This window comes from Trachypithecus francoisi, unplaced genomic scaffold (genome assembly GCF_009764315.1).
Source record: "Trachypithecus francoisi isolate TF-2019V2 unplaced genomic scaffold, Tfra_2.0 Lachesis_group12, whole genome shotgun sequence".
In the NCBI taxonomy this organism is placed as follows: Eukaryota; Metazoa; Chordata; class Mammalia; order Primates; family Cercopithecidae; genus Trachypithecus; species Trachypithecus francoisi.
This window is the reverse complement of record NW_022681457.1, coordinates 5,392,130-5,419,073: the sequence shown is the minus strand read 5'-3', so window position 1 is coordinate 5,419,073 and position 26,944 is coordinate 5,392,130. Positions and strand designations below refer to the sequence as shown.

The window sequence follows — 26,944 nt, the reverse complement described above, 5'->3', positions numbered from 1 at the left end:
CACTCTCACCTTCTGTCTTGGCCTTGTGTACTGCCACTCAGCTGGTCTGGTCTCTAGGAAGCTTCTCTTGAGTGCCATAGGCTCACATCCAGACCTCCTCATCGTCCACCATAGCCTCTTTCCAGCCTCTTTGTCTGGCACCCCCCATGCCTGCTGCAGCCTTCATTGGAGCACATGTCACTCTAGGCTCCACGGACCTTTCTGCCTCACTTTCTGGACTGGGGGGCCCTTTGCGGGCAAGGACCCAGCACAACTTGTGTATATTCCCTGTGCCCAGCCAGTGCCCAGGACACGGGAGGCCTGAGGACTGTGTTCCTTCTGTTCGCTGGGCCCCTGGATCTGAAGCCACAGCCGCAGTGGCAGTGTGAGGTGTCCCCTTCGCTCCTCATTATCCTCTGGGCCCGGAGGCCTCTTGCCATTACTTGCCTTTAGGGGATGGTGGGTGGGAGGAACGGAGTAAACGATGTCTTTTCCTGTGTCCAAATCTGTCTGCCACCACACCCGCCCCATCCTCTTGCCAGTCTAGGAACCCTTCCAGGGCAGGGATTTGGTCTAACAAATATTTTGGCCCCTTTCTATCTCAGGACTGAGTCCTTTTTCAGGATGTTTTTGCGTAAATGTCTAGAATGTCCTTTTTTCCCTGGCAAACTTCTACTCATCCAACAAGACCCAACGCTAACATCCCTTCCTCCAGGAAGCCTACCCTGACTTCTCCAGGCAGGATCTCTTTCTCTTTTGGGCTGTAATATCTGTCTGTGCTGCCCTATCTCAGACCCACCTCTGACTGGCTATGTCTAGAGTAGACTTGCCCACCAAACTGGGCACTGCTGAGGGAAGGATGCAGGTCCGATTTCTTTTTTTTTTTTTTTTTGAGACGGAGTCTCGCTCTGTCGCCCAGGCTGGAGTGCAGTGGCAGAATCTCAGCTCACTGCAAGCTCCGCCTCCCGGGTTTACGCCGTTCTCCTGCCTCAGCCTCCCGAGTAGCTGGGACTACAGGCACTCACCACCTCGCCCGGCTAGTTTTTGTATTTTTTTTGGTAGAGACGGGGTTTCACCATGTTAGCCAGGATGGTCTCGATCTCCTGACCTCGTGATCCGCCCGTCTCGGCCTCCCAAAGTGCTGGGATTACAGGCTTGAGCCACCGCGCCCGGCCAGCAGGTCCGATTTCTATCTTGTACCCCAATGTCATCATTCAAAGGCCTGACTCATAGAAGGTCCAAGGAAGTGTTTGTTGAATGAACGAATTCATAAAGGAACAGTAGTTTGCATGCTGTTTCACTCTCCATCCAAGTTTTCTCTCCTGGATGGTGCTTTTGCTTTATTCTTACCATCCTCCTGCAGGCTCCGGGAGCAGACCCCCAACCCCCAAAAGCAGCCCTCAGAAGACCAGCTGCAGCCCTCAGAAGACCAAGCAGAGCCCTCAGAAGACCAGCTGCAGCCCTCAGAAGACCAGGCAGAGTCCTCAGACACTGAAGCGGAGCCCTCAGACGCTGAAGCGGAGCCGGGTGACCACCTCACTTGAAGCTTTGCCCACAGGGACAGTGCTGACAGACAAGAGTGGGCGACAGTGGAAGCTGAAGTTCCTCCAGACCAGGGACGACCAGGGCATTCTCTATGAAGGTACGCTGTGTCCATGGGCGGCCAGGGACCGGGTCGTCTCAGCGCTAGGACAGTGGGAGGGGACCCCTTCCTGAGAATGGGAATGGAAGTCATTTCCCTAGCTGCAGACCTGCCGCTAGGCAACTTTCTCTTAGACCTAGGACTCTACACCTGCCCACTAGCAGGGCCGGGCAACAGTGGGAATGAGTGCAGCAGGCTGGAGTAAGGCAGTTGGGCGTGGTGGGGACTGTGGCCAGTTGGAAGGCATGTGCCCTGTGTGAAGTGTGCCCCTTCTCAGCCCGCCTGCTCTTGGCATGTGGGAGGCCCAGGGGTTGCATGCTAAGGATGATTGTTTTCTGGCCAGTGTGCAGAGAGAGGATGGATCCTCACCTAAGATTTGGTTGAAACATCGAGGCTGATGATGTCACACACACACCAAGAGGATAGGAGAGGTTTATTGCTTACATAATGGCGGGCTCTGCAGAGAGCAGGCAGGCCTCCCATGCAGATCTGAGATGCCTTGAGAGTGAGGACAGAAGACTGGCCAGGTGTTTCATCATAGTTGGGGGTGGGGCTGGGCTGAGGGTTCCGCCACACGGGCCAATACCACACATGGTTTGAGTCTTGTGGATGCAGACCCCAAAGGAGGGAGCACCCAGGCTTGCTCATCCACTCGCCCAGGTGTGGAATGGAAGGGGAGGAGGCAGACATGAGGCTGAAAATCCCGGCCTCTGTTACAATGAGGAAAATAATTATGGCAGTAGTGTTAGTATTAACTGTACTAAATATTGAGTGCTTCTGCAAGGCCAGGCCTGTTCTAAGCACTTTACATGGGTTTTTCTTTTCCTTTCTTTTCTTTTTGGAGCTTTTTAATTGAGATAAAACTCACATAAAAGTTATTCTTTTATTGGCCGGGCGCGGTGGCTCACACCTGTAATCCCAGCACTTTGGGAGGCCGAGATGGGTGGATTATGAAGTCAGGAGATAGAGACCATCCTGGCTAACGCAGTGAAACCCCGTCTCTACTAAAAATACAAAAATTAGCCGGGCGAGGTGGCAAGCACCTGTAGTCCCAGCTACTCGGGAGGCTGAGGCAGGAGAATGGCGTGAACCCGGGAGGTGGAGCTTGCAGTGAGCCGAGGTTGCGCCCCTGCACTCCATCCTGTGTGACAGAGCGAGACTCTGTCTCAAAAAAAAAAAAGAAGTTATTCAGCGAGACTCCGTCTCAAAAAAAGTTATTCTTTTATTATTTTATTTATGTATTTATTTATTTATTTATTTATTTTTGAGAGAGAGTCTTGCTCTGTCGCCCAGACTGGAGTACAGTGGTGCGATCTTAGCTCATTATAACCTCCACCTCCTGGGTTCAAGCAATTCTCCTGCCTCAGCCTCTCGAGTAGCTGAGATTACAAGCACATGTCATCACACCTGGCTAAATTTTTTTTCTTTTTTTTTTTTTTTTTTGTATTTTTGGTAGAGACAGGGTGTTACCATGTTGGCCAGGCTGGTCTTGAACTGCTGACCTCAAGTGATCCACCTGCCTCGGCCTCCCAAAGTACTGAGAATACAGGCGTGAGCCACCACAAAAATTCATTCTTTTAAAGGGTGCAACTGAGTGGCCTTCAGGATATTCACAGTGTTGTGCAACCATCATCACTATCTAATTCCAGGACGTTTCTGTCGCCGCAAAAAGAAACTCAGTACCTTTGAGCCATCACTCCCATTTTTCTTTTTTTTTTTTTTTGAGGCAGAGTCTCGCTCTGTCGCCCAGGCTGGAGTGCAGTGGCCAGATCTCAGCTCACTGCAAGCTCCGCCTCCCGGGTTTACGCCATTCTCCTGCCTCAGCCTCCCGAGTAGCTGGGACTACAGGTGCCCGCCACCTCGCCCGGCTCGTTTTTGTATTTTTAGTAGAGATGGGGTTTCACCGTGTTAGCCAGGATGGTCTCGATCTCCTGACCTCGTGATCCGCCCATCTCGGCCTCCCAAAGTGCTGGGATTACAGGCTTGAGCCACCGCGCCCGGCCCATCACTCCCATTTTTCTCTCCTCCCATCCACTATTAGCCACTAACCGCCTTTCTCCCTCTGTGGATTTGCCCCTTCTGGGTGTTCACAGAAGCGGAGTCCTGCACTATGTGGCCTCTTGTGTCTGGCATCCCTCACTCAGCAGCATGTGCCCAAGGTGCATCCATGCCATGGCGCGTCACTGCCACAGTCCTTTTACGGCTGCGTGATATTCCACGGTATGGGAGCACCCCGTGTGGCTTAGCCGCTTAGCAGCTGATGGGCGTTTGGGTTGTTTCCACTGTGGGCTATTATGAGTAACGCTGCCGTGAATATTTGCTTACAAGTTATTTGATGGACAGAGGTTTGCTACATTCTCACCATAGCCTTAGGGCATCAGTACTATCCCTATCCCCATTTTATACATGAAGAACATGGATCCCAGAGGTGTGAATTATTAGCTAGGCTCTGGGCTCCAGAATCTTCCAGGTTTTTCAGGAAAAGCTTGAAACCTGGATTTCAACAGGAAATCTTTGATTTGGAAGTGCCCACAAGCATGTGGGCAATTTTGAGCCTTCTGTTGGCCCTCCCTGCCTTGGAGTATGGGCGGGCAGGCAGGACAGCTGGTGTTTCAGACAGCCCCGAATCTGAGTCCTGACTTGGCTTAAACACGCTGAGGGAGCCCCAGTGAACAGCTCAGGCACTCTATGCCTTGATGTCCCCCACTGGAAAAGTGAGATGAAGCCTTGCCCCCTGTCTCCTTGGGCTGTTGGCTCAAATGATGATAGGAGATGGAGGCCAAGCGCTTGGAAAACTGTACAGGGTCCTTCCGAGGCAGAGGGAGGCAGTGTTAGTAACATGGACAGATAGGCAGGGCCAGGAAAGCTGACGGAGAGGGGAAAGAGTGTGACCAAGACCAAGCAGGAGCAAGAGAAAGAGGACCATGGCTAACACCTAGGGAGCCCTTGCCTGTGCCAGCACTTTTATTTTTAAGAGATGGAGTCTTACTCCATCAGCCAGGCTGGAGTGCGGTTATGCAGTCACGGCTCACTGCAGCCTCAACGTCCCAGGCTCAAGCGATCCTCCCGCCTCAGCCTCCTAAAGTGCTGGGATTAACAGGCAGGATCCCATGCCAGACACTTTGGGAACTCTTACCCATGCAATGCTGCCAGCCACACTGTGAGATAGGCACCCGTATTACCCCATCCTACAACTGGGGCACAGAGAGGGGAAGCTACTTGTCCAAAGGCACACAGCCTGGAAGTTGTAGAGCTGGGATTTGAACGCAGGCACTCTGGCTTCTCCCAAGAACGGGAGAGAAAGCAGGAGAGGTCGGGGAGAAAGAGCGAGAAGGGATCTGGATGAGAAGGAATGAGGGGCCGAGGAGCACAGAGGGAGGAGAAAGGGAGAGGGATGAAAAGCAACCGTGAGAAAGAGATTGAGGTGAGAGAGCAGAGTGGGGAGAGGGCAGGAGGGCGGGGAAGGAAGAGGGAGAAGGAGAGGAAAACACACTGGGCCAGGAGCTCCTGAGAGAAGAAACCACACTTGCCCTCCCCGGAAACCCACAGTGAAAGCACAGGAAGGGGCTACTCTGGGCCAATGTGGTTTCGGTTTTGCGTTTTATGACTCGGGTTGTTTGATAAAAATAGCAAACCCCAGCGCCCAACCTGCCTGAGTCATCCATTCCTTCAGCAGTCCCTTTATTTATTTATTTTTTAAAGTAGAGATGATCTCACTATGTTGGCCAGGCTGATCTCAAAGTCTTGGCCTCAAGCCATCCTCCTGCCTCGGCCTCCCAAAGTGCTGGGATTACAGGCGTGAGCACTGCGCCCGGCGGCTCAGTGGATCCTTAAGCGGCACCTACCGTGTGCCTGGCCATGGTGCCATCACAGACACAGTGCAGGGGGAGCAGGGCTGGCGAAGGCCCTGCTGACGCGGAGCTTGCATTTGGGTCACACCACCATCCGGCATCACCCCAGAGCAAATCGCCCTTTTCTTCTGCCAGTTTGCACCAGTCGAGAAGAGATGGTGGAGTTGTGTGTCCCGTAGTTTAAAGCAATAACAATAAAACAAGAACAAGCTGAATCATTACGGTTATTCGAGCAGTGGACACTTTTATCTCACTCTCTGCACCATGCTCTAAGCACTTGATTAACCCTTATCTCTCTGTCTAGTACTGAGTTATAATGTCATACTCCTGCGCCTTCCCGGAGCTGTGTGGGAGAACCACCATCCGTCGTCAGTCACATGAGTCCCTGCAGCTGCTCACTGCGGTATGCTGGGGAGAGCTGTCCGTGAGTAGCAGCTCAGGGTCAGGCACACGCTGCCCTCCACAGCCTCCGCCTTCACGGATGGAAGATGGGGCTTGTGTTAGTTTCCTGTGGCCGCTGTAACAAGTTACCACGATGAGTGGTTTAACACAGCACATGCTTATTCTCCTGCAGTTCTAGAGGCCAGAAGTCCAGAATCACTGGGTACAGAGTTTAGGTGTTGGCTATGCTGGTTCCTTCTGGAGGCCAGAAGGGAGAAGTCAGTCAGGGTCCCCAGCAGGGCCTCGGGAGGTAGAAGGCATGGGACACCCTGGAGCTCAGCAGTGGGCTGGGCTGCCTCTGCTGGCCACTTGTCGCTTGACCTTTCAAATGACAGCGTGACCCTGTGCCTCAGTTTCCTCATCTGCAGAGGGGAGATGGTAATGCTACTGCCCTCACAGGGCTGCAGTCAGGAGAGTGAAATGAGTAGAGTGATGCCAGGAAAATAGCCAGCGCTGTGTACATGCTTCTTGGTGTTAGGGTCAGGATGGGTCCCAGAACAGTGCTCCTGCTCTAAGTTCAGGACCGGCTGATTTTGGCAAGGGGAGGCGCTCACCTGCCTTCCTGGCATGCCCAGGTCTTCATTTGGCACACGTAGAGTTTTTCCATGTGTCAGGTTTCTGTCAAGCAGAAACCTGGATCTGCCACCCTAGATCACAGAGTCTAGAGCCCTGGGCTTGTGGCCCGGCTCTGTTGGGGCCCTTGGCCAAGCCCGTTTTCCCTTGTGGCCTCCCTTGACTCCCTCTACATGGGAAATTGCCCAGCTGGCTTTCCAGGCTGTTGGCAGCAGGGCCAGTTAGAAAAGTTAAAGAGAAAAGCTTTCTATCATCTGCAAAGCAGTGCAGGAAAATTGTATCACATTGCCAGCTTTTCCTGCCTGCCTCTGAGTGCCAGGCATGTACGCATTGTCATTGACCTCATGGTGCCTGTGAGAGACAGGTACTGTTCCTGTGCCTGGGTTCCAGACAGGGGCGGATGCTTGGTCATGATGTCACGGCCTGCTCCAGCGTGATCCCCCCAGTGCTCTCCCCACAGCTGGAAAGGATCTCTCTTTCCCCAAGATGCGGGTCCTGCATGTGTCTCTCTCTCTTCCCCTGGGCTCAGAGCACCCTTGGCCTGGAACGTGTAGAGCTGGCTCCCAACCCTGCTGCAGCTGGAGCTTCTTGAGGGCAAGGACGGCTTCTTGGTGACTTTGTCACCCCCCGTCCTTCAGCCCAGTGTCTGAGATGATACCAGCCTCGATGGGGAAGGGAGGGTGGGAACGATGAGAGCAGAGGAAGGAGGGACACCAGCATGAGTCGGGGTGCGCGGGTGACAGTAGCTCAGCTCATGGACCCAGGTCGAGCCAGCTCTGCCACTCCCCAGCTGTGGAGCCCTGGTGTTATGGGGATTTTTTTTTTTTTTTTTTTGAGGAGGAGGAGTCTCGCTCTGTCGCCCAGGCTGGAGTGCAGTGGCGTGATCGCGGCTCACTGCAAGCTTCGCCTCCCGGTTTCCCGCCATTCTCCCGCCTCAGCCTCCGAGTAGCTGGGACTACAGGCGCCCGCCACCTCGCCCGGCTAGTTTTTTGTATTTTTAGTAGAGACGGGGTTTCACTGTGTTAGCCAGGAGGGTCTCGATCTCCTGACCTCGTGATCCACCCGCCTCGGCCTCCCAAAGTGCTGAGATTACAGGCTTGAGCCACCGCGCCCGGCCGTTATGGGGATATTTTAAGGCTGCCACCTGTGGAGCAATCCTGACACTCCAGGCTCCGTGCTGGGCTCTGGGCTGAGTGGGTTCACCGAGCAGTGTGCGTGCAGGGGGACGCAGACTTGCTGCACACATCGCTGGTGCTGCTCTTACTCCCGCCTGTCTGTTGAGTCCTTGCAGCCAGTCTCTGGGTAGGCCTTATTACTCCGATCTTACAGACATGCAAATGGAAGCCCAAAGTCACACAGAGAGTAGAGGGAGGAGCTGGGATTTGAACCCTGGCCAGCCTGGCGTTTCTTGGCCTCTCTCCTCATCTGTCAGATGGGACGATGCATGTGAAGCCCACACTTAGCACAGGGCCAGAGACGTGGTGGGGTCTGTAAATGAACAGTAAGGGCTCCTGGAGCAGGCTGTGTCAAGGAACAAGCGGACAGGGTGCTTATGGGGAGCTGCCTCAGGGATCAGAACCCAGGGAGGGCTAAGGAAGCAGGCGGGGCAGAGCAGGAGGCGGCGCTGTGATGCAGCCCAGTGATGGCCTCAGCTGACCCTGCAGGGCTCTGGAGCAAAAGTGGTCCTTCAGCGTGGGTCCATGTTGGGCCAGGAAAGGCTGGGCCTTTATGTCCACCTTAATCAGTCATTGGACCTAGGTCACCCTGGGATGTGGCCTTGGATGAGGTCACTCTGCCTAGGACACACCTAATTCCCCAGCCACAGGCTGTGACGGTACGTGGGAACTGTCCACCAGGAAGCTCCTCAGAGGCTCAGTGCCCAGGGCTGTTACTGGGGAGCAGTCATGTGGCCCCCTCTGTCTGACATGTATCCGCATTTCAGGTTCCCCAGAGGAAAGAAGGTGTTGCACAGAAACCACAGTGATTGCACAAGCAGTTTAGGCTCAGCGAGCCGCACTCACTTAGGGGATTCTGGGAGCCCTGCCGGAATCCAGGCTCCCAGACCTTGCCAGGAGAGCCGCCTCAGGCCTGCTGCATTAACCCTTCCTGCATGGCTGGATAGTGACAGAGAGAAAGAGGGAGAAGAAGCTTATTTAAAACTAGGAAGCTTGGACCGGGCGCGGTGGCTCAAGCCTGTAATCCCAGCAGTTTGGGAGGCTGAGACGAGCAGATCACGAGGTCAGGAGATCGAGACCATCCTGGCTAACCTGGTGAAACCCCGTCTCTACTAAAAAATACAAAAAAATAAAAAATAGCCGGGCGAGGTGGCGGGCGCCTGTAGTCCCAGCTACTCGGGAGGCTGAGGCAGGAGAATGGCGTCAACCCGGGAGGCGGAGCTTGCAGTGAGCTGAGATCCGGCCACTGCACTCCAGCCTGGGCGACAGAGCGAGACTCCATCTGAAAAAAACAAAAAAGAAAAACAAACAAAAAAAAAACTAAGAAGCAGCAGGTCGTGAGAACCAAGAGTGCGCTTGACCTTGTCAGAACCAGAGCACCAGAGCTGCTTCTCATTGCTGGGAAGTCTGGGGACGATGACCCTGACCTTCCCTGCTGTTATAACCTCACTCCCTTGTTTGTTCCCCTATAGCTGCACCCACCTCCGCCCTCGCCTGTGACTCAGGACCCCAGAAGCAAAAGTTCTCACTCAAACTGGTAAGTGACCCTGCAGGTAGGGGGGCAGCTTGGAGGGCAGGGACTGTCACAAACACATCCTTGACTTCTGAGCCCCTCTATCAGCTGGGAGAGCTCGGCTGGGGACCAGGGTCCCCACCTGCAAGGAGCGATGAGACCGTGGACGGGGCAGTCACCCAGTTCTCCATCATCCCGGGGTGTTAGAAACCCACAGTTGGATCCGCCAGAGTCTGGCTCTGATGCTCCCCGGCTGTGTGACCTGGGCAAGCCCCCTCAGAACTCAGTTTCCTCATCCATGAAATGGAGCCGCTCATACCCACAGGGTGTGGCCCATCTGCCCCCTACCGCCGGCCTCGCAGCATGCACGTATCGAGCACCTACTGTGTATCACCGTGCTGGGTGTGGGGTCCAACAGAGAACCCATCAGATGGGATCCCCGTGCTGAGGATTCAGTGAAATCACACATCAGGTGCCGACCATGAGTTTCAGCTGTCAGACATGTGCGCTCGAGGGTGGGGCCAAAAGGAAACAGAGAAAGGGAGAGTGGCCACGAGGGTGAGTCATGCCTTCCACACAGAGGAGGTGCCTAACAGAAGGGCATTGTCATGGTTCATAGCCCCGCCATCATCTCTGGGTGCTGGGATTTCGGGTGACTTTTATTTTCTTTTTGTTTATCTGAATTATCTCACACCCCAGAAAACCGGGGACAGCTGGGTGGGTTGCCCTCCCTCCGCCCTAGATGGAGGCCATGAGAGTGGGTCAGAGCGTGGGCTGTGGAGCCAGGCTCACTAGTGATGGGTAGCACCTGCTTTGAGAGGCTGGCATGGCCTGAGCCGGGCTATGTTTCACAAGCACTGCTTCATTGAATCCTCCCAGCAGGGCAGCTACCGTGTCCCATTTAATGCTTCTCTGCGTGGTTCAGGTGTTCCTGGCACAGTATGCACCCCGTCAACCTGAGCCGTTCCTGTTATTACTACTGTAATTACGCTCATCATCCTAGAAATACAGCCTTGCTCTCTGTTCGTGCATCTGATCTCATCAGCATTTCCTGAGGCTCAAAACTCGGTGATGAAGAGTTGGCCCCAGGCCCAGCCCTGGAGAAGCTCCCAGTCTGGCGGGGGCCGTGCCATGTCCCAGTCCCATCAGGAAGAGGGATGGGCTGGGAGGGGAGCACAGGGCACCAGGCCGACCAGAGGACATTCACCCTCCCCATCCACTGGGAAGGCAGCTCTGTTCTGAAGCATTCGAAAGGTCGGGGGCTGAATGCCCAGTGGTGTTCATCCATCCATTTATTCATTCACCAAGCCTTTCCTGCAGCCTCCTGTGAACTGAGTGCTGGGGACATCTGCAGAGATGGGTCAGACCCAATTGCTGCCCTGAAGGAGCTGCCCACTTGGGGGAGTGGGGCAGGCATGAATACCCCATGTGAGATTGCTCAGGGCCTACGTGGCTGTGCCCGCGTCACTCGTGTCAGTCACTATGGACTTCACCAGCATCGTGGGGAGGGCTCCAGGACGCAAAAAGGGAAAAGGAAGGACAAGAAGAGGAGGAGCTGGGGCAGGGAGCTAGGCTCACTAATGACCAGTAGCAGCACCTGCTTATTGAGAACCTATTATGTGACAGTCCCTGTGCTGAGTGTCACAAGCATTATGTCATTTAGTTCTTTTGGGTTTTTGTTTGTTTTGAGATAGAGTCTCTCTCTGTCGCCCAGGCTGGAGTGCAGGGGTGCAATCAAGGCTCACTCAGCCTCTAGTCTGCTAGGTTCAAGTGATCCTTCCACTTCAGCCTCCCAAGTAGGTGGGACCACAGGCATGCACCACCACTTCCAGCTAATTTTTTTTTATCGAGATGGGGTCTTCCTGTGTTGCCCAGGTTGGTCTGGAACTCCTGGGCTCAAGCGATCCTCCCACCTTCACCTCCGAAAGTGCTGGGATTACAGATGTGAGCCACCTGCACCCAGCTGACGCTGTACTCTTAAGAACCCAGCTGCACGAGTTGTGTTTTAATTAAAATATTTGGTGTGCCGGGTGTGGTGGCTCACGCCTGTGATCCCAGCACTTTGGGAGGCCAAGGTAGGTGGATCACCTGAGGTCGGGAGTTCGAGACCAGCCTGACCAACATGGAGAAACCCTATCTCTACTAAAAATACAAAATTAGCCGGGCGCGGTGGCACATGCCTATAATCCCAGCTACAACGGAGGCTGAGGCAGGAGAATTGCTTGAACCTGGGAGGCAGAGGTTGCAGTGAGCCGAGATCGTGCCATTGCACTCCAGCCTGGGCAACAAGAGTGAAACTCCGTCTCAAAAAAAAATAAAAATAAAAATATTTGGTGGCTGTTTTTTTGTTTTTTGTGTTTTTTTTGAGACAAAGTCTCACTCTGTCACCCAGGCTGAAGGTGCAATCTTGGCTCACTGCAACCTGCGCCTCCCAGATTCAAGCAATTCTCCTGCCTCAGCCTCCCGAGTAACTGGGATTACAGGCACGCACCACCGCGCCTGGCTCATTTTTGTATTTTTAGTGGAGGTGGGGTTTCACCATGTTGGCGAGGCTGATCTAGAACTCCTAACCTCAAGTGATCCACCACCTGCCTTGGCCTCCCAAAGTGCTGGGATTACAGGCGTGAGCCACCCTGCCTGGCCATTGGTGTTATTTTTAACAAATACCCAATATTAAGAGTGGCTTAAGCAAGATGATATTTTTATTGCTTTTTCACTTAAAATCAGGGGCAGTTTTCCAGAGCTGATATGATGATTTTATAAACAAAGGGCCCTGTTTCCTTCTGTCTTTTTGCACCAACATTTTCAACGCATAACCTGCATCTCTTGAGCTGTAGTGGCTGCTTCAGCTTCCACCATCACATCTGCATTGCACACAGCTGGAACAGAAGAGGAACGGAAAGCCCTTTAAGGGCATAACCTGGAAGTTGCCCACGTTTCTTCTGCTCACATCCTCATTGGCCAGAACTTGGTCATGTGGTCATTCCTCACTGCAAAGGAGGCTGGGAAACGTAGTTTTTAAGCTGAACGCCACATTCTAGGGAACACTGTGGCTCTTATAAAAGAAAGAAAAGAAACCTGGATACTGGGAGGTAGCTCGCAGTCTCTGATGTGTGTTTGTGTGTAGTACCTGAGGAATCGGGCTCTGATGTGGGGACTCAGTGAGGAACCTCATCATCGAGGGAGTAATAAATTGCCAGTGGGAACTGGGGGCCCTTGTCTGAGACTTCAGTGTGACAGCCTTCTGCCTCTCCTGTCCCCCAGCAGGATGCCAAGGATGGGCGCTTGTTCAATGAGCAGAACTTCTTCCAGCGGGCCGCCAAGCCTCTGCAAGGTACCTGGCAGGGAACTGGGCAAGGAGGGGAGAGTGAGGGGGGCGCCAGCGTGGTCACAGCACCTGGCTTCTACCTGCTGGCGTGAGAAGGGTGGGTTTAGATTAAAGGTCCAGGTTTGCTCCCATCTGTGCCCATAACCTGACTCCTGTCACCCCTCAGGCCTCAGTGTGTGTTGTGGCTGGCTCACACCAGCTCTTGGAAGCCAAGTATTACATTTTCAGGCTGGGCGTGGGTTGACGCCTATAATCCCAGCACTTTGGGAGGCTAAGGTGGGCAGATCACTTGAGCCCAGGGGTTTGAGACCAGCCTGGGCAATATGTCAAAACCTTATCTCTACTGAAAACACAAAAATTAGCCGGGTGTAGTGGCATGCGCCTGTGATTCCAGCTACTGAAGAGGCTGAGGTGGGAGGATTGCTTGAGCCTGGGAGGCGGAGGTTGCAGTGAGCTGTGATTGTGTCACCGCACTCCAGCCAGACCCTGTCTCAAAAAAAAAAAAAAAAATTAAATTTTCAGGAAGATGGCAAGCTGGTAGTTACATATAGCCAGTATTAGCAATTAAATTATATAGACCGGGTGTCGTGGTTCACGCCTGTAATCCTAGCATTTTGGGAGGCTGAAGTGGGTGGATCACCTGAGATCAGGCGTTTGAGAGCAGCCTGGCCAACGTGGTGAAACCCCATCTCTACTAAAAATACAAAAATTAGCCAGGCGTGGTGGCATGTGCTTGTAATCCCAGCTACACGGGAGGCTGAGGCGGGAGGGTCACTCGAACCTGGGAGGTGGAGGTTGCAGTGAGCTGAGGTCATGCCACTGCACTCCAGCCTGGGCGATAGAGTGAGACTCAGTCTCAAAAATATATATAAAATAAATAAATTATATAATCTTACAAATATATTCAAAACAAAGGTAATGAACCCTCAGAAACTCATCACTTTCTAATAATTTCCCTATATGTCCTGTGATGTCTGCCAGTGAGGTTGTGTGCACTGCTGTCTCTGTGGAGAGAACGCTGCATGGCGGCTGCCGCTGTGTATCTCCCCGACCCACCTCCAGTCATGTCATGTTGGTAGCTTGGAGTTGGCCATAGCAGGTGTATTTACACTGCAGAAATTAGCAAATGCAGCCGGGCCTGCTGGCTCACGCCTATAATCCCCACACTTTGGGAGGCCGAGGCGGGTGGATCACTTAAGGTCAGGAGTTGAAGACCAGCCTGGCCAACATGGCAAAACATCGCTACTGAAAATACAAAAAAGGGCTGAGCGCGGTGGCTCACGCCTGTAATCCCAGCACTTTGGGAGGCCAAAGCGGGCAGATCATGAGGTCAGGAGATGGAGACCATCCTGGCGAACACGGTGAAACCCCGTCTCTACTGAAAATACAAAAATTAGTTGGGCGTGGTGGTGCGTGCCTGTGATCCCAGCTACTCGAGAGGCTGAGGCAGGAGAATCGCTTAAACCTGGGAGGTGGAGGTTGCTGTGAGCCGAGATCACACCGCAGCACTCCAGCCTGGCGACAGAGCAAGACTGCATCTCAAAAATAAAAAATAAAAAATAAAATTAGCCAGGTCTAGTGGCAGACGCCTGCAATCCCAGGTACTCGGGAGGCTGAGGCAGAAGAATCGCTTAAAACCAGGAGGCAGAGGTTGCAGTGAGCCAAGATTGTGCCGTTGCACTCCAGCCAGGGCAACATAGTGAAACTTCGTCTCAAAAAAAAAAGAAAAAAGAAATTAGCAAGTGCTACCCATCAGGACTGACTTCCCTGGGCAGCCAGCTGTTAAACTAGCATCAGCTGCCATTGGTTCTGTTCCACCCCACTGACATCTGGAAAACAGGCAGAGGCACAATCTGGTGATGTCATGGCTAGGTTAGACACGTGTTGGTCTTGTTAGCTCTGTGTGAATTCGGAAGTAACCCTGTCATCCCATCTCTGCACTCCAGATTTGTATATGCTTCCTCCAGAGCCACCATGTTCACCCCATCACCTACAGACCTGGATCACAGACGTTCATGGGTCACCCATGCCTGCCCCGTCACCAGCCCCTTCCCCCGTCACCCACCCACAATGTTGTCATCTCCGACAAAGAGACTCAGAGGCAGTCTGGGCACTCTGTGCTTCTGCTCTGAGAACTGGCTCTTATTGCCATGGGCTTGGGACTAGGTGTGTTCTAACCTCAAGCCCCTACTTTCCGCAGTCAACAAGTGGAAGAAGCTGTACTCGACCCCGCGACTGGCCGTCCCTACCTGCATGGGTTTCGGTGTTCACCAGGACAAATACAGGTGAACTGCTCTACTCACTGATTGCCTCACTGGCCCCTTTCCTCCTCTTCCTGTCGTGAGTCCAGGCATGGCTGGGACCCTGAAGCCGGTGGGCCAGTTCTTTGCTTCCTGCCTTCTCGTAGTTTTGACCCAGTTTGCTGCCCAGCCAGTCAGAACCTTTCATCTCACCTGGGACCAGGACCTTGCAGCCCCCACCACAGTCCATCCTTGGCAGCCGGTTCTCCTCTCTCCCCTGTTCATCACCCACCTCCTGGGGTGCTTGTGTCTTCCAGATTCTTGGTGTTACCCAGCCTGGGGAGGAGCCTTCAGTCGGCCCTGGATGTCAGCCCAGAGCATGTGCTGTCAGAGAGGTCTGTGCTGCAGGTGGCCTGCCGGCTGGTGCGTACCCAGAAGTTGCTGAGCTGCTGCGTCGGGGAGGGCGTGTCAGATCCTAGTTTAGCAGGCTCTTTAGTCATGGACACATCCGGCCCCCACCTCCCTCTGCCGCACACTAGGGGTTGGCTCACTGACTGACATGGCAGGCAGTTAGAGCCAGTTGTTGGGGGGTCAGTCCTGTGGAGGGCCCTTGGGGGTCATGAGCATTGGAGGAAGGAGCCCCAGCCTTAAACTGAAGGTCTTAGATTAGGCTTCCTGGTGGAGGGTGTTTCTAAGCCAAGACTCTCAGGATGAGTGGAAATAGCGAGGTGCTGGGTGGAAGAGGCAGAGGATAGATGAGAGGATGGTCCGGCCAAGGATACAGCTAGAGCAAGACTTATGTGGAATAGAGACCATATGGCATTTGTTCATTAATTCATTCATTCATCCTCATTAAATATTCATCAGGCACTTGCTGGGTGCCAGATGCTGTCCCCAGGGCTGGGTGCAGAGCAGGGAGCAGCACAAACATGGTTTCTGTGTCTTGGAGCTCACAGTCTAGTGTGAGGGACCAATAATAAATCAAACAGTTGGGCAAACTATGACGAGTGCTCTGAGTAGAAGTGGCCCCTGCTGTGATGGAGAATAAGAGGGCCCAGTTTTTACTGCTGGAGGGATGGACGTACCAAGGGAGCGACATGCTGAGTCCTAAGGTCTTTATGTTCAGTATCTGCACTATGGCCCTGCAGTGGGGAGAGATGGAGTTGGTGTGGACAGGTCAGCAGTGACCACATCACACAGGGCCTCACACAGCAGGCTGAGGGGCTGGGATCTGTCTTGAGGGCACTGGAGAGCCACAAGAGTGCTGGGATTAGGGGAGGGCGGGGTCAGCTCTGGGTACAGAAAGGCCCTCAGGGGCCATATGTGGAGGGACTGGAATGGGGAGAAGAATCTCAGGGTCCATTTGGAGAGGACAAGGCTGGGGAGGGTCTCAGGCATTGGGAATGGAGAGTCTATAAAAGGAGAACGAGCAGAACTTTGGCCCTGGGGTCAAAGAGGGTTAGGGATATGATTGGAATGTAGCTGATACTCGGGCAGCAGACACAGTTGAAGAGTTGGCCTGGTGCAGCGGCTCACACTGGTAATCCCAGCACTTTGGGAGGACGAGGCAGGTGGATCACGAGCTCAGGAGTTCAAGACCAGCCTGGGCAACGTGGCAAAATGCCCTCTCTAATAAAACTAGAAAAAATTAGCCGGATGTGGTAGTGCGCACCTGTAGTCCCAGTTACTTGTGAGGCTGAGGTGGGAGGATCACCTGAGCTTGGGAAATCAAGGCTACAGTGAGCAGTGATTGCACCACTGCACTATAGCCTGGGCAACAGGAGTGAGACCCTGTCTCAAAAATATGTATATATACACACACCAAAAAGAGTCTGGAGCTCAGTGGGACAGCTGGAGCTGGAGATCAAGATATAAATTACTTAACAAGATTGAAATCTGCTCTCTAAGACAGGTGAGAAGAGCTCTTTTGATATTCGCAGGTGCTGAGTCATTTTTGCAGACAGACATTAACCCCTTCTCCCTCTCCTGAGTTTGCCATCAGCTAAGAGAGAAATATAGGAAGCCACACATTAGCTCAACTGGTGAGCTCCCTGACAGCCTGATTAGAGGCATGCTCAATGTGCTATCACAGTGGGCTCCTCATGCTGCCCCGGATTTAGTCAGGTTTAACCCCCAGTCACAGTGCCGGACAACCCCAGGCCTTAATAGTGGGGCTCCCTGCCCCAGTCTGCACCAGAGGCTGTGTTAGTCCTACTGCTTGTGCAGACACTGGCTTGCTTCTTCCCCCAGCTGGATGCCCTGGAGTTCCTCCATGAGAATGAGTATGTTCATGGAAATGTGACAGCTGAAAATATCTTTGTGGATCCAGAGGACCAGAGTCAGGTAAGAGCCAGCTCCTGCCTACTCTGGAAGATCTCTGGGCTCAGGTTCCCATCTGTCTCCAAACCTCTATTTATTTCACAGTGCTTATTACAGACAAAGGATTGTTGTCCATCATATATAAAGAGCTCCTTCAAATAAATAAGAAAAGTAACTTAGTAGGAAAATTGTCAAAGGATAAGAAAAGCAATTCTTAAAAAACGAACTCCACAGGCTAACTAAATAATATGAAAAGATATGACCAGGCGTGGGGGGTCATGCCTGTAATCCCAGCACTTTGGGAGGCCGAGACGGGTGGATCACGAGGTCAGGAGATCGAGACCATCCTGGCTAACACGGTGAAACCCCGTCTCTACTAAAAAAATACAAAAAATTAGCCGGGCGAGATGGCGGGCGCCTGTAGTCCCAGCTACTCGGGAGGCTGAGGCAGGAGAATGGCGTAAAACCCGGGAGGCGGAGCTTGCAGTGAGCTGAGATTGCGCCACTGCACTCCAGCCTGGGTGACAGAGCGAGACTCCGTCTCAAAAAAAAAAAAAAGAAAAGATATTCAACTTCCTTAGTAATCATAGAGATGTAACTTAAAACAAGATGCTATTTTTACCCACTGAACAAAATGAAGAATGATTTTGAACTTGAATGATGAAGAATTAAGGACAAAATTAAGATGGGAAGCCAGCTCTCCCGTCTCTGGGCTCGTGCTTCTCACTGCTCGTTGTCAGGCAGACTTGTTCCTCCTGGTGAGAAAATCGCCACCAGCAGATGAGGCTTAAATCCCCAAAGCTCAGCAGCCCTGGCAGAAGCAGACCTGAACTGCATGGACTGAGAAGTGGGGGGAGACCATCCCAGATGAAAATCCTGAAACTAAGCATTAGGAATCTTCAGAAAAACAGAACTGGCAGGGTGTGCGTGTGTGTGTGTATGTGTGTGTGTATGTGTGTGTGTATGTGTATGTGTATGTGTAGAGATTTATTATAAGGAATTGGCTCGTTGATAATGGAAGCTAAGCAGTCCTGAGATCTTCTGTTTGCAATCTGGAGACCTAGGAGAACCAGTGAGGTGAGTTTCGGTTTAAAGGCCAGCAGGCTTGAGACCCGAAAAGGGGTTGTTTTAGTTCCAGTCCAAAGGCAGGAGAAGACCAATGTTCTAGCTCAAGCAGTCAGGGAGGAAGAGCTTCTGGTGACTTAGCTTTCTATTCTGTTCACATCTTGAGTTGATCGAATGAGACCCACCCACATTAGGGAGAATAATCTGCCTTACTCAGTCTACACACCCCAATGTTCGTCTCTTTCACAACACTCTCATAGACACTCCCAGAATAGGGTTTGGCCAAATGTCTGGGCACCCCATGGCCCAGTCAAGTTGCCACATAAAAATGACCATCCTGGCGAGGTCCCGTGTCTCACACCTCTAATTCCAGCACTTTGGGAGACCAAAGTGGGAGAATCGTTTGAGCCCAGGAGTTCGAGACCAGCCTGGGAAACATAGGGAACCTCGTCTCTACAAAATAAAAAATAATAACCTATCCAGGTGTAGTGGCACACACCTGTGGTTCCAGCTACTCGAGAGTCTGAGGTAGAAGGATCACCTGAGCCCAGGAGATTGAGGCTGCAGTGAACCATGATCGTGCCACTGTACTCCAACCTGTGTGACCGAGTGAGACCCTATCTCAAAACTTAAAAATATATATATATATGTTTTAATGAACACCACAAACTGTGAACAGAAAAACAGGGAGCAGGGGAAGTGTATAGGTCTTACATAGACAAAACCAACAGTTGTCCACTCTCCATATGGTGGAATAAAATGCAGCCATTGAAAAGAGGACAGTGGCTCACACCTGTAATCCCAGCACTTTGGGAGGCCAAGGCAGGAGGATCACTTGAGCCTAGGGTTTCAAGACCAGCCTGGGCAACAGGGCAAAACCCCATCTTTACAAAAAAATACAAAAAATCAGCTGGGTATGTGGCACATGCCTGTAGTCCCAGGTACTCGGGAGGCTGAGGTGGGAGGATCCCTGGAGCCTAGGAGGCTACAGTGAGCCGTGATCGCACCACTACACTCCAACCTAGGTGACAGAGTGAAACCCCATCTCAAAATAAATAAATATTTTTGAAAGAAGATTTGGTTAACTTTGTGTATCAGGCAGAAAGCATTTAACTTTTGTTTTAAACTTAAGCCTCGTAAGAACCCTTTGAGGTGGGGACTATTATCATTTTACAAATGGAGAAATCATAGCAGAGAGTAGCATAGCTTGCCCAAGGTTGTACCGCCACCAGCGGGCAGAGCTGGCATTTGAACCCAGGCCGTCTGGCCCCAGAGTTAATGCCCAGAACCGCTGTTAAAGTGCTAAGTTCTGGTGTCCAACAGGAGGTCTGGTGTGAGGCCTCTGGAAAACGAGAGCCCCTCCCCATCCACATATGTTACCTGGTTATTAAAAAAAAAAAAAATGTGCAATGATGCATCAAGAAACTTACTAGTGGTTATTTCTGAGCAGTGGGTTTTAGGGGCTGGGAGGAAATATGATGGCTGGTTTGGGTTCTTTTTACTTCACATCGTTTTTACTATGAGCATGGCTTAGTTTTGTAAGTGAAAAATGTCATCTTTGATGGAATGGTTGTTTTCAGTTGTGCTCCTCACCTCCAATCTGTATGGCTTCTCCCTGTGTCCACAGGTGACCTTGGCAGGCTATGGCTTCGCCTTCCGCTATTGCCCGAGTGGCAAACACGTGGCCTATGTGGAAGGCAGCAGGAGCCCTCACGAGGGGGACCTTGAGTTCATTAGCATGGACCTGCACAAGGGATGCGGTACGAGGCCAGGGAAGGGTTTGGGACCACGGAGACATGCTTCTCATGCAAGGGCAGCTCTAGGAGTTCACAGCCAGAGACAGCAGGTGGCCACACAGGACAGGCACTAAGGGCACCAGGACAGGGATCAGAACCACAGACAGCGTCCTGACCACTGTGAGGGGTGGGGGAGGGGGGGTGGGTAGCGGTTCAGCACCAAGGACAGTGGGAGGCTGGGCACTGGGGAGCCCTTTGTTCCAGAGGTTGGGACTCAGGATCTGGTGTAGACTTGGAAGATGGGAGTTGCCTAGGAGTCATCCAGGAGGGTGGTTGGCCACCACGTCTGGAATGTGGGAGGGAAATCTGGGCAGAGGCTCTGCAGTGTCTTGGGAGTTTATCAGCCGAAGCCCTGGGAGAGGATGGGATCATCCAGGGAAAGTGTAGAGACTGGGAAGAAGGCCTGGGGCAGATTTCTTGAGCCCCTCTTTCTCACATCCCTTTATATCATGGCCGTCCACATGCTTGCCACGTCCTCCCACCAGACTGAGCTCCTCCAGGGCGGGGAAGGTACCCCTGCCCCCAGCATCGGGTGGTGGAAGGCCAGCACGGACAACAAGTAGTGCTTGTCGAGTGCTTACACAAAGCGTTGTCTAAATTAAGCATTGTCTTATGCTCAGGAAGCATAAGGAAAATACACTGTCCGAGTCTCCCCGGCCCTGCCCCACTGAGGCTGGGGTTGGTACGCATCCTCCTGGGCTCCCGTATGTTCTGTGTCCTTTGTCACTCAGGTAGTCCCACGCCATAGCTGTCTCCCAACTAGGCTGTCATGGGCTGGGACCTGACGAGATTCCAGTCTGGGTTTTCAGAAATCAGCTGAGCCCAGCACACGGGTGCTGAGGATTGAATGAGTGCATGAATGAGAGAAGAGTGGTTGAGGGTGACCTGAAGAAAGGGGCTGAGGGGATGGTTGAGTGAGAGTAAGTCAGGATAAGAGTAAGCTTCTACCTACTCATGAAAGTGAATGAGCAGAGGAGACAGCCCATATGGCTGGAATGCTGAGTGCATGAGCACGTGGTTGAGTCAGTGAGAGAGAGGGGAAGGAAGGGAGTGGATGCACTGGTGAATGGAGCATCCAGACTGAGGTGCCACCTCTACCCTTCCCTTCCCAGGGCCCTCCCGCCGCAGCGACCTCCAGAGCCTGGGCTACTGCATGCTGAAGTGGCTCTACGGGTTTCTGCCATGGACAAACTGCTTTCCTAACACTGAGGACATCATGAAGCAAAAACAGAAGTGAGTCGGGGGGTCAGCAGAACCCCTGCAGGTGGGCAGAAGCCCAGAGCCCAGCTGGGAGCAGGAGGGAAGGGGAAGTGGCATCTAGCAGAGCCCAAGTCCTCTGAGCTGCACAGACATGTGCTGCGCTGTCCACACAGAAGGCGAGGCAGGGGTTCCGGAGCCATGCTGCCTGGGCTTGGACTCTGGCCCCACCACTGTGGGGTGTTAATGTCTACGAGCCTCAGTATTCTTCTCCATGAGATGGTTTCCTACTAGCGCCCACCTTACGGGACTGCAGAAGGGTTCAGGGAAGTCAGGTATACACAGCACTTAGCACAGGGCCTGGCTTGTAGAAAATGCTCATCATGTGTGAGGCACCGTGACTCATTCATCACAAACACACAGGCAACCTGAGCAGGACAGGCCCAGGCCCTGCCGCAGCACTGGTAGCAGCACCCATCCAGTGTTCACACCGCCAGATCAGTGCCTTCACCTCTGTATGTAAACCACCAGGTCTTACCATTGCTGGTTTAAACATTCAGCACCAAAGCCAGTGGACAGCGGAACATATGGAGAAGTTCTGGGGTGAGATTGAACACTAAGGGCACTGAGCAGCTGGACACAGGGAGCGCTAGGGATATGGGTTCAGCACTAGGGACAGCAGGCAGCTGGGCACAAAAGGGAGGCACTGAGGTGTGTGTTCAGCACCAAGGACAGCAGGCGGCGGTACACAAAGGGAAGTGCTAGGGATGTGGGTTCAGCACGAGGGACAGTGGGCCGCTGGGCACAAAATGGAAGCGGGGGGGGGGGGGGGGGGGGTGTAGGTTCAGCACCAAGGACAGTAGGCAGCTGGTCCTAGCTGGCGTGCTAGGCATGCACTTCAGACATGAATAAGAGTTACCCAGGCCCGGCACGGTGGTTCACGTCTTAATCCCAGCACTTTGGGAGGCCAAGGTGGGTGGATCGCGAGGTCAGGAGTTTGAGACCAGCCTGGCCAATATAGTGAAACCCTGTCTCTACTGAAAATACAAAAATTAGCCTGACACAGTGGCGGGCACCTGTTATCCCAGCTGCTTGGGAGGCTGAGGCAGGAGAATTGCTTGAACCTGGCAGGTGGAGGTTGCAGTGAGCGGAGATCACGCCACTGCACTCCATCCCGGGTGACAGAGCAAGACTCCGTCTCGGACTTGTTGCCCGAGTCATCTGGGAGGCAGCTGGCCATCTCCGTCTGAAGTGCAGGAGTGAAGTCTAGAGGGAGACTCAGATCCCAGGAATATCTCAGGAGCTGTCAACTGAAGCCCCAGGAGAGGATGAGATTATCTGGGAAAGCATATAGAGTGGGAAGAGGGTGAACCCTCCAGTGAATGGCATTGAGTCCCTCATACTTCCCTGTCCTTAGTGTGCTGTGAATTCCTTCCCAGTCCTTCCCTCACGTAAAGCCTTTCTCATTTATTTTACTCCCTTCGTATTCCCCAACTTCTTTCTCTCAACCATGGACAGCTGCTCAAGCACACTTAACATGTGTTCTGCTGACGTGTTCACTTAGATGTATTTATACCCTCAAAATCGCATGCTGGCCATGGTCCTGTGTGTGATTTGCGTAATTGATGTTCCTCTCTGCATCTCATCTGTCTCTGGCTCTCTTCAAATTTAACCCTACCCCTACATGTGGATCGAGTTCACTGCTCCTGACTGCTGCTTCTAAATCAATTTTCTGTAGACATGTCTGTGTCCTTAAACTATATATGGTGGTACTGTGTGTTTAATTTGTATAAATAGTACTATGCTCTAAACCTCATGCTGTTTCTTGCCTTCTTTCACTCAATGTTATGTTTTTTACTTTAGCTATACAACTAGTTCACTACTTCCGAATGCTCCTAAATGTGTTAGTTTAGATGCATCTGTGTCCTTAAAAACTCTGTGACGTTCTTGGGTGCGTATTTAATTGGCGTATGTGGCACCATGCCCAGAATTTCATCCTCCTTCAGACGAGGGGATGTGTCTCATCATTTTGACTTCCTACTGACTGTTCAGAGCTAACATTTATTATACACTTGTCTGTGCCAGGCACTGCCCCTGGTGCTTCCCCTGCATCCTCACAACTGCTCTGAGCTGTGTGCTCTCACACAGATCTGTGGCACAGAGAATGAGGTAATCAGCCCAGGCCACACAGCTACTCAGCAGGGGCTCCTGGGCTCAAACCCAGGCCGTTCAACTCCACAGACAGCCCCTGTCACCTACACGCTGCTTCCCAAGTGGAGGAGGCTTATGAGGTGAACTGGTGGTGCCTGGACCCAGCCTACCTTCACTCAACAAGTACTGAACCCCTGCCATGTGCTAGGCTCTGTTCTAGGCCCTGGGGATACAGGAGTGAGTAAGACAAAAATCCCTGCCCTCAGGGAGCTCACATCCTATTGGGGGAGACAGGAGCTAAAGAGTGAAACATGGTGTGTCAGAGGTCAGACTGATGGGGATGCTGGGGCCAGGTCGTGGGTGTCCACCGGTGGGACTGTTGGTGGGGGTGTGCAGCACACTTTTAGGTCTGATGTCGGGGGCAGGTCTCACAGCGATGGTAACAGGTCAATTGCCCCCTGAAGGACCATGAAGCTTTAAACAGTGGCAAGAAGGATATCACACACATTGGCTAATTTGCCCCAATATCCCTGCAGAAAGAGGGAGGGACAGAGAGGCCTTCAGCCCGCAGACTTCCACAGGCAACCTCTGCATGGGAAGCCAGCCTCAGAACCCGCTAGACAAGTCCACTGCCCATTTTCTTAGAGCTTATTTTCACACTTACTCTCTCGCTTTAACACATGGTGCTGGGGTTTTCTGCTCACAGCAGTGAGACAAAGGTTTCTTTTGAAATGAAGCCAGGTAAAAAGGATGAGTCACAGAAGGAGCACCCCGCTCGAGTCCCTGTGTGAGTGAAGGTAGTGAAATGCTCCCTCACACACTCTGATGGGTTAGCTCAGGACAAGGCTGAGCTCCTCTCACGAGGAGACCCCAAAACACTGCAGCTTCCATGAGGGAGGGTTCACATCTCTAACTAACAGTCCCAAGACAGGAGACTGAGGGCAGTAGCGGCGCCTCAATTCCCGGTGACACATACACATCCTCCTCTGGATGCAACAGAGAGCACACATTGTGGGTGCCCAAGAAACAGGGGCAGATCTGGCACAATGGCTCATGCCTTTTATCCCAGCACTTTGGAAGCTGAGGCGAGCAGATTGCTTGAGCCCAGGAGTTTGAGACCAGCCTGGACAACATGATGAGACCCCATCTCTACAAAAACTGTAGCCGGGTGTGGTAACACATGCCTGTAGTCCCAGTTACTCAGGATGCTGAGGTGGAAGAATCACTTGAGTCCAAGGAGGTGGAGGCTGCAGTGAGCTGTAATTGTGTCGCTGCACTCCAACCTGGGGAACCAGAGTGAGACCCTGTCTCAAAAAAAAAGGAAAGAAAAATCACAGTGGAATGAAGAACAACTAAGGAGTGAATGCTGAGCCCGCCCAGGCTTCATTGTGGACACAGAGGTCAGGCAGACGCAGGCCCAGTGTCGGGGGTTCCAGGGCTGGAAGGAGACACGGACAGGAAGCAGAAGCTGCAGGTGAGGGTGGAGGTAGCCCAGCACTGTGGGAGCAGAGGGGAGGCACAGGACCCCGCCGCCAGCTCCTGGAAACCCTCACCTGGGAGATGCCTGACCTGGTCTGTAGAGAACACAAGAGCCTCCCAGGTGGGCAAGGGGGAGGCAGGATTCCTAGGCAGACAGGACAGCACAGCTCTGCACCGTCTCCACTCATGCATTTAGTGCCAGGTTCCTGAGGCCAGTGGCTGTGCTGGACACCCAGGTTAGAATCAGCCCACGGTGCCTCTGCACTCCGATCTTGTCAGGGAAACCGGTCCCTGAGGCTCCCCTGGGTTGAGTCTTCTCCCCACTCCACTTCCTAACTCCTAAGAGCAGTCACGTCACCCTTTTCACATCCCCTCGCCTAAAGAGACTTGATGAATGTGACTGGTTCACAGAGAGGGCCTGCACTCTTCAACATGGTGCAGGGTGAATAAGAGGTCACGGTAATCATCTCGTATCAATGATAGCAGCATGGATAACAGTAATTCCACAGCCCCAGCTCCAGACCACAACCGTAGAGGGCCAGGTGCACAACAGTGCTCCCTGGAGAGTAGCTGGTGATGTTGACACTGTTCCCCAGACACCCCTCCTCACTCCCAGCCCAGCGTCTCTTAGCCCAGACCGTAGCCAAGGGGACCACAAGGGGGCGATGTTGCTACATGCTCGTTTCCTGGCACCCTAAGGTGCCCTGCGCTAGGACGTTTTACTGGTATACACGGCCTTTTTCCATTCATTCCACAGATACTCACTTTTTGCACATGCTAGTTCATGACAGGCAGAATGAGTAAAAGAAGGAGGAGAGGCAATTTGAGTGCCTGAGGCTTTCTGGCATTCAAGGCCCGTTGCTGGGCAAAGCATGAATGAGAGCCAGCTTTGGACCCGCTCTCAGGGCTCCCCAGCTGGTCAGGGAGAGCCCGCGGCAGGGGGTGGCAGTGACATTGCTGTGCAGCATGTAACATCCTGTTGATGGCACAAGCGGGCCTTCCTGCGCTTGTATGTCGATGGCTGCCGTAGGACATCCGCGGACCTACACACAGGCCCAGGAGGGACGGAGTTCCTCTGCCTGGAGGGGTCTGGGGAAGACTTCCTAGGAGGCCAGATCCTCGAGCTGTATCTCGAAGGGAGAACAGCCACCTGCCAGAGCTCAGGGTGGGGAAGGCCGCCCAGGCAGCGAGAGTGATATGTGCAGAGGCAGATGTGTGTGGATGTGTGGCCTGGTGGGACTAGGAGTCCTTTGGTGTGGATGGGACATGCGATGGGAGAAGGGAGTGGAGAGATGGAGATAGAGGGTGGCCAGTGTGTGCTGGGGAGCCACGGGAGGCAGAGTGGGCTGTGAGCAGGGAGGGTCAGGGACAGGTAGAGACCCTCTGGGGTCACGTGGGGATGCACAGGAGGCCAGGGAGGAGTTGAGGTCCAGGGAAAAGGGATGAGGCCTGAGCTGGGCCCAGATCCACAGGGCAGAGAGATTTGAGGAGCAGGAGAGTGGGGCTGGGGGATAACGAAGGCAGGGTCAGAGCTTAGTGACTGGGCAGGTGGTGGGAGCTGGCCCGATGGGCCAGGCAGAGAAGTGGGGCTGGGCCTTTGCTGACCCCAGCAAAGGCAGTGGGTGAATCAGGATTTTTCCTGAACAGCCAAAGAGGGGTGCACGTGCATGCACGTGTGTGTGTGTTATACATATATGTGTATGTGTGTGTATGTACATATACAGTTAGTCCTGATTATTCAGAGTCCCTATGTGTGAATTCTACTCACTAAAAGTATTTGTAACCCCAAATCAATTCTTGCAGTTCTTTCGTGGCCACTTGCGGACACATAGTGTGGAGAAAAATTGTAATCACCTGGCACACATGTTCCCAGCCTAGGCTGGAGCCAGACAGCATTCTACCTCCCTGTTTCAGCGCCTACACTAGATACGCCAGTGTCCTTTTCACTGTTTAGTTAATGCTATATTTTTTCCTGTTTTTATGCTTTTTGTCAGTGATGATGCCATTTAAAATGGCCTCAGCCAGGCGTGGTGGTTCACACCTGTAATCCCAGCACTTTGGGAGGCCAAGACAGGAGGATCAGAGCAGCCTGGGCAACATAGTGAGAACCCGTCTCTACAAAAAATCAAACAGCCACCTAGCATAATGCTGAAGTGTTGTCTGATGTCCCGAAGCCTGAGATGGTTAATAATTCG

The 26,944-nt window shown here is 52.8% G+C and overlaps 1 protein-coding gene and 1 long non-coding RNA gene across 20 annotated transcripts in view; one reads left to right on the top strand and one right to left on the bottom strand.

Moving 5' to 3' along the window:
- VRK3 (VRK serine/threonine kinase 3) overlaps nt 1–26,944 on the top strand; it is a 50,571-nt gene that overhangs the window by 17,535 nt on the left and 6,092 nt on the right. For 14 of the 19 annotated variants that reach the window (XR_004440482.1, XM_033224186.1, XM_033224191.1 and 11 more), the window contains 8 exons: nt 1,343–1,621; nt 9,134–9,198; nt 12,439–12,508; nt 14,703–14,787; nt 15,060–15,165; nt 16,993–17,085; nt 19,754–19,886; nt 21,035–21,155. Coding sequence is in view for 18 of the 19 variants with exons in the window: in XM_033224186.1 (XP_033080077.1) it covers nt 1,343–1,621; nt 9,134–9,198; nt 12,439–12,508; nt 14,703–14,787; nt 15,060–15,165; nt 16,993–17,085; nt 19,754–19,886; nt 21,035–21,155 (952 nt within the window). In the remaining variant the exon portion in view is untranslated. The remainder of the gene's footprint in view (nt 1–1,342; nt 1,622–9,133; nt 9,199–12,438; nt 12,509–14,702; nt 14,788–15,059; nt 15,166–16,992; nt 17,086–19,753; nt 19,887–21,034; nt 21,156–26,944) is intronic. The other 5 variants (XM_033224188.1, XM_033224189.1, XM_033224183.1 and 2 more) reach the window with 1 other exon arrangement.
- On the bottom strand, nt 1,565–5,835 carry LOC117091619. Its single transcript, XR_004440484.1, has 3 exons — nt 5,467–5,835; nt 2,066–2,331; nt 1,565–1,691 (listed from the first exon to the last, which is right to left on the bottom strand). It is a non-coding gene; the product is annotated as an uncharacterized LOC117091619 (long non-coding RNA).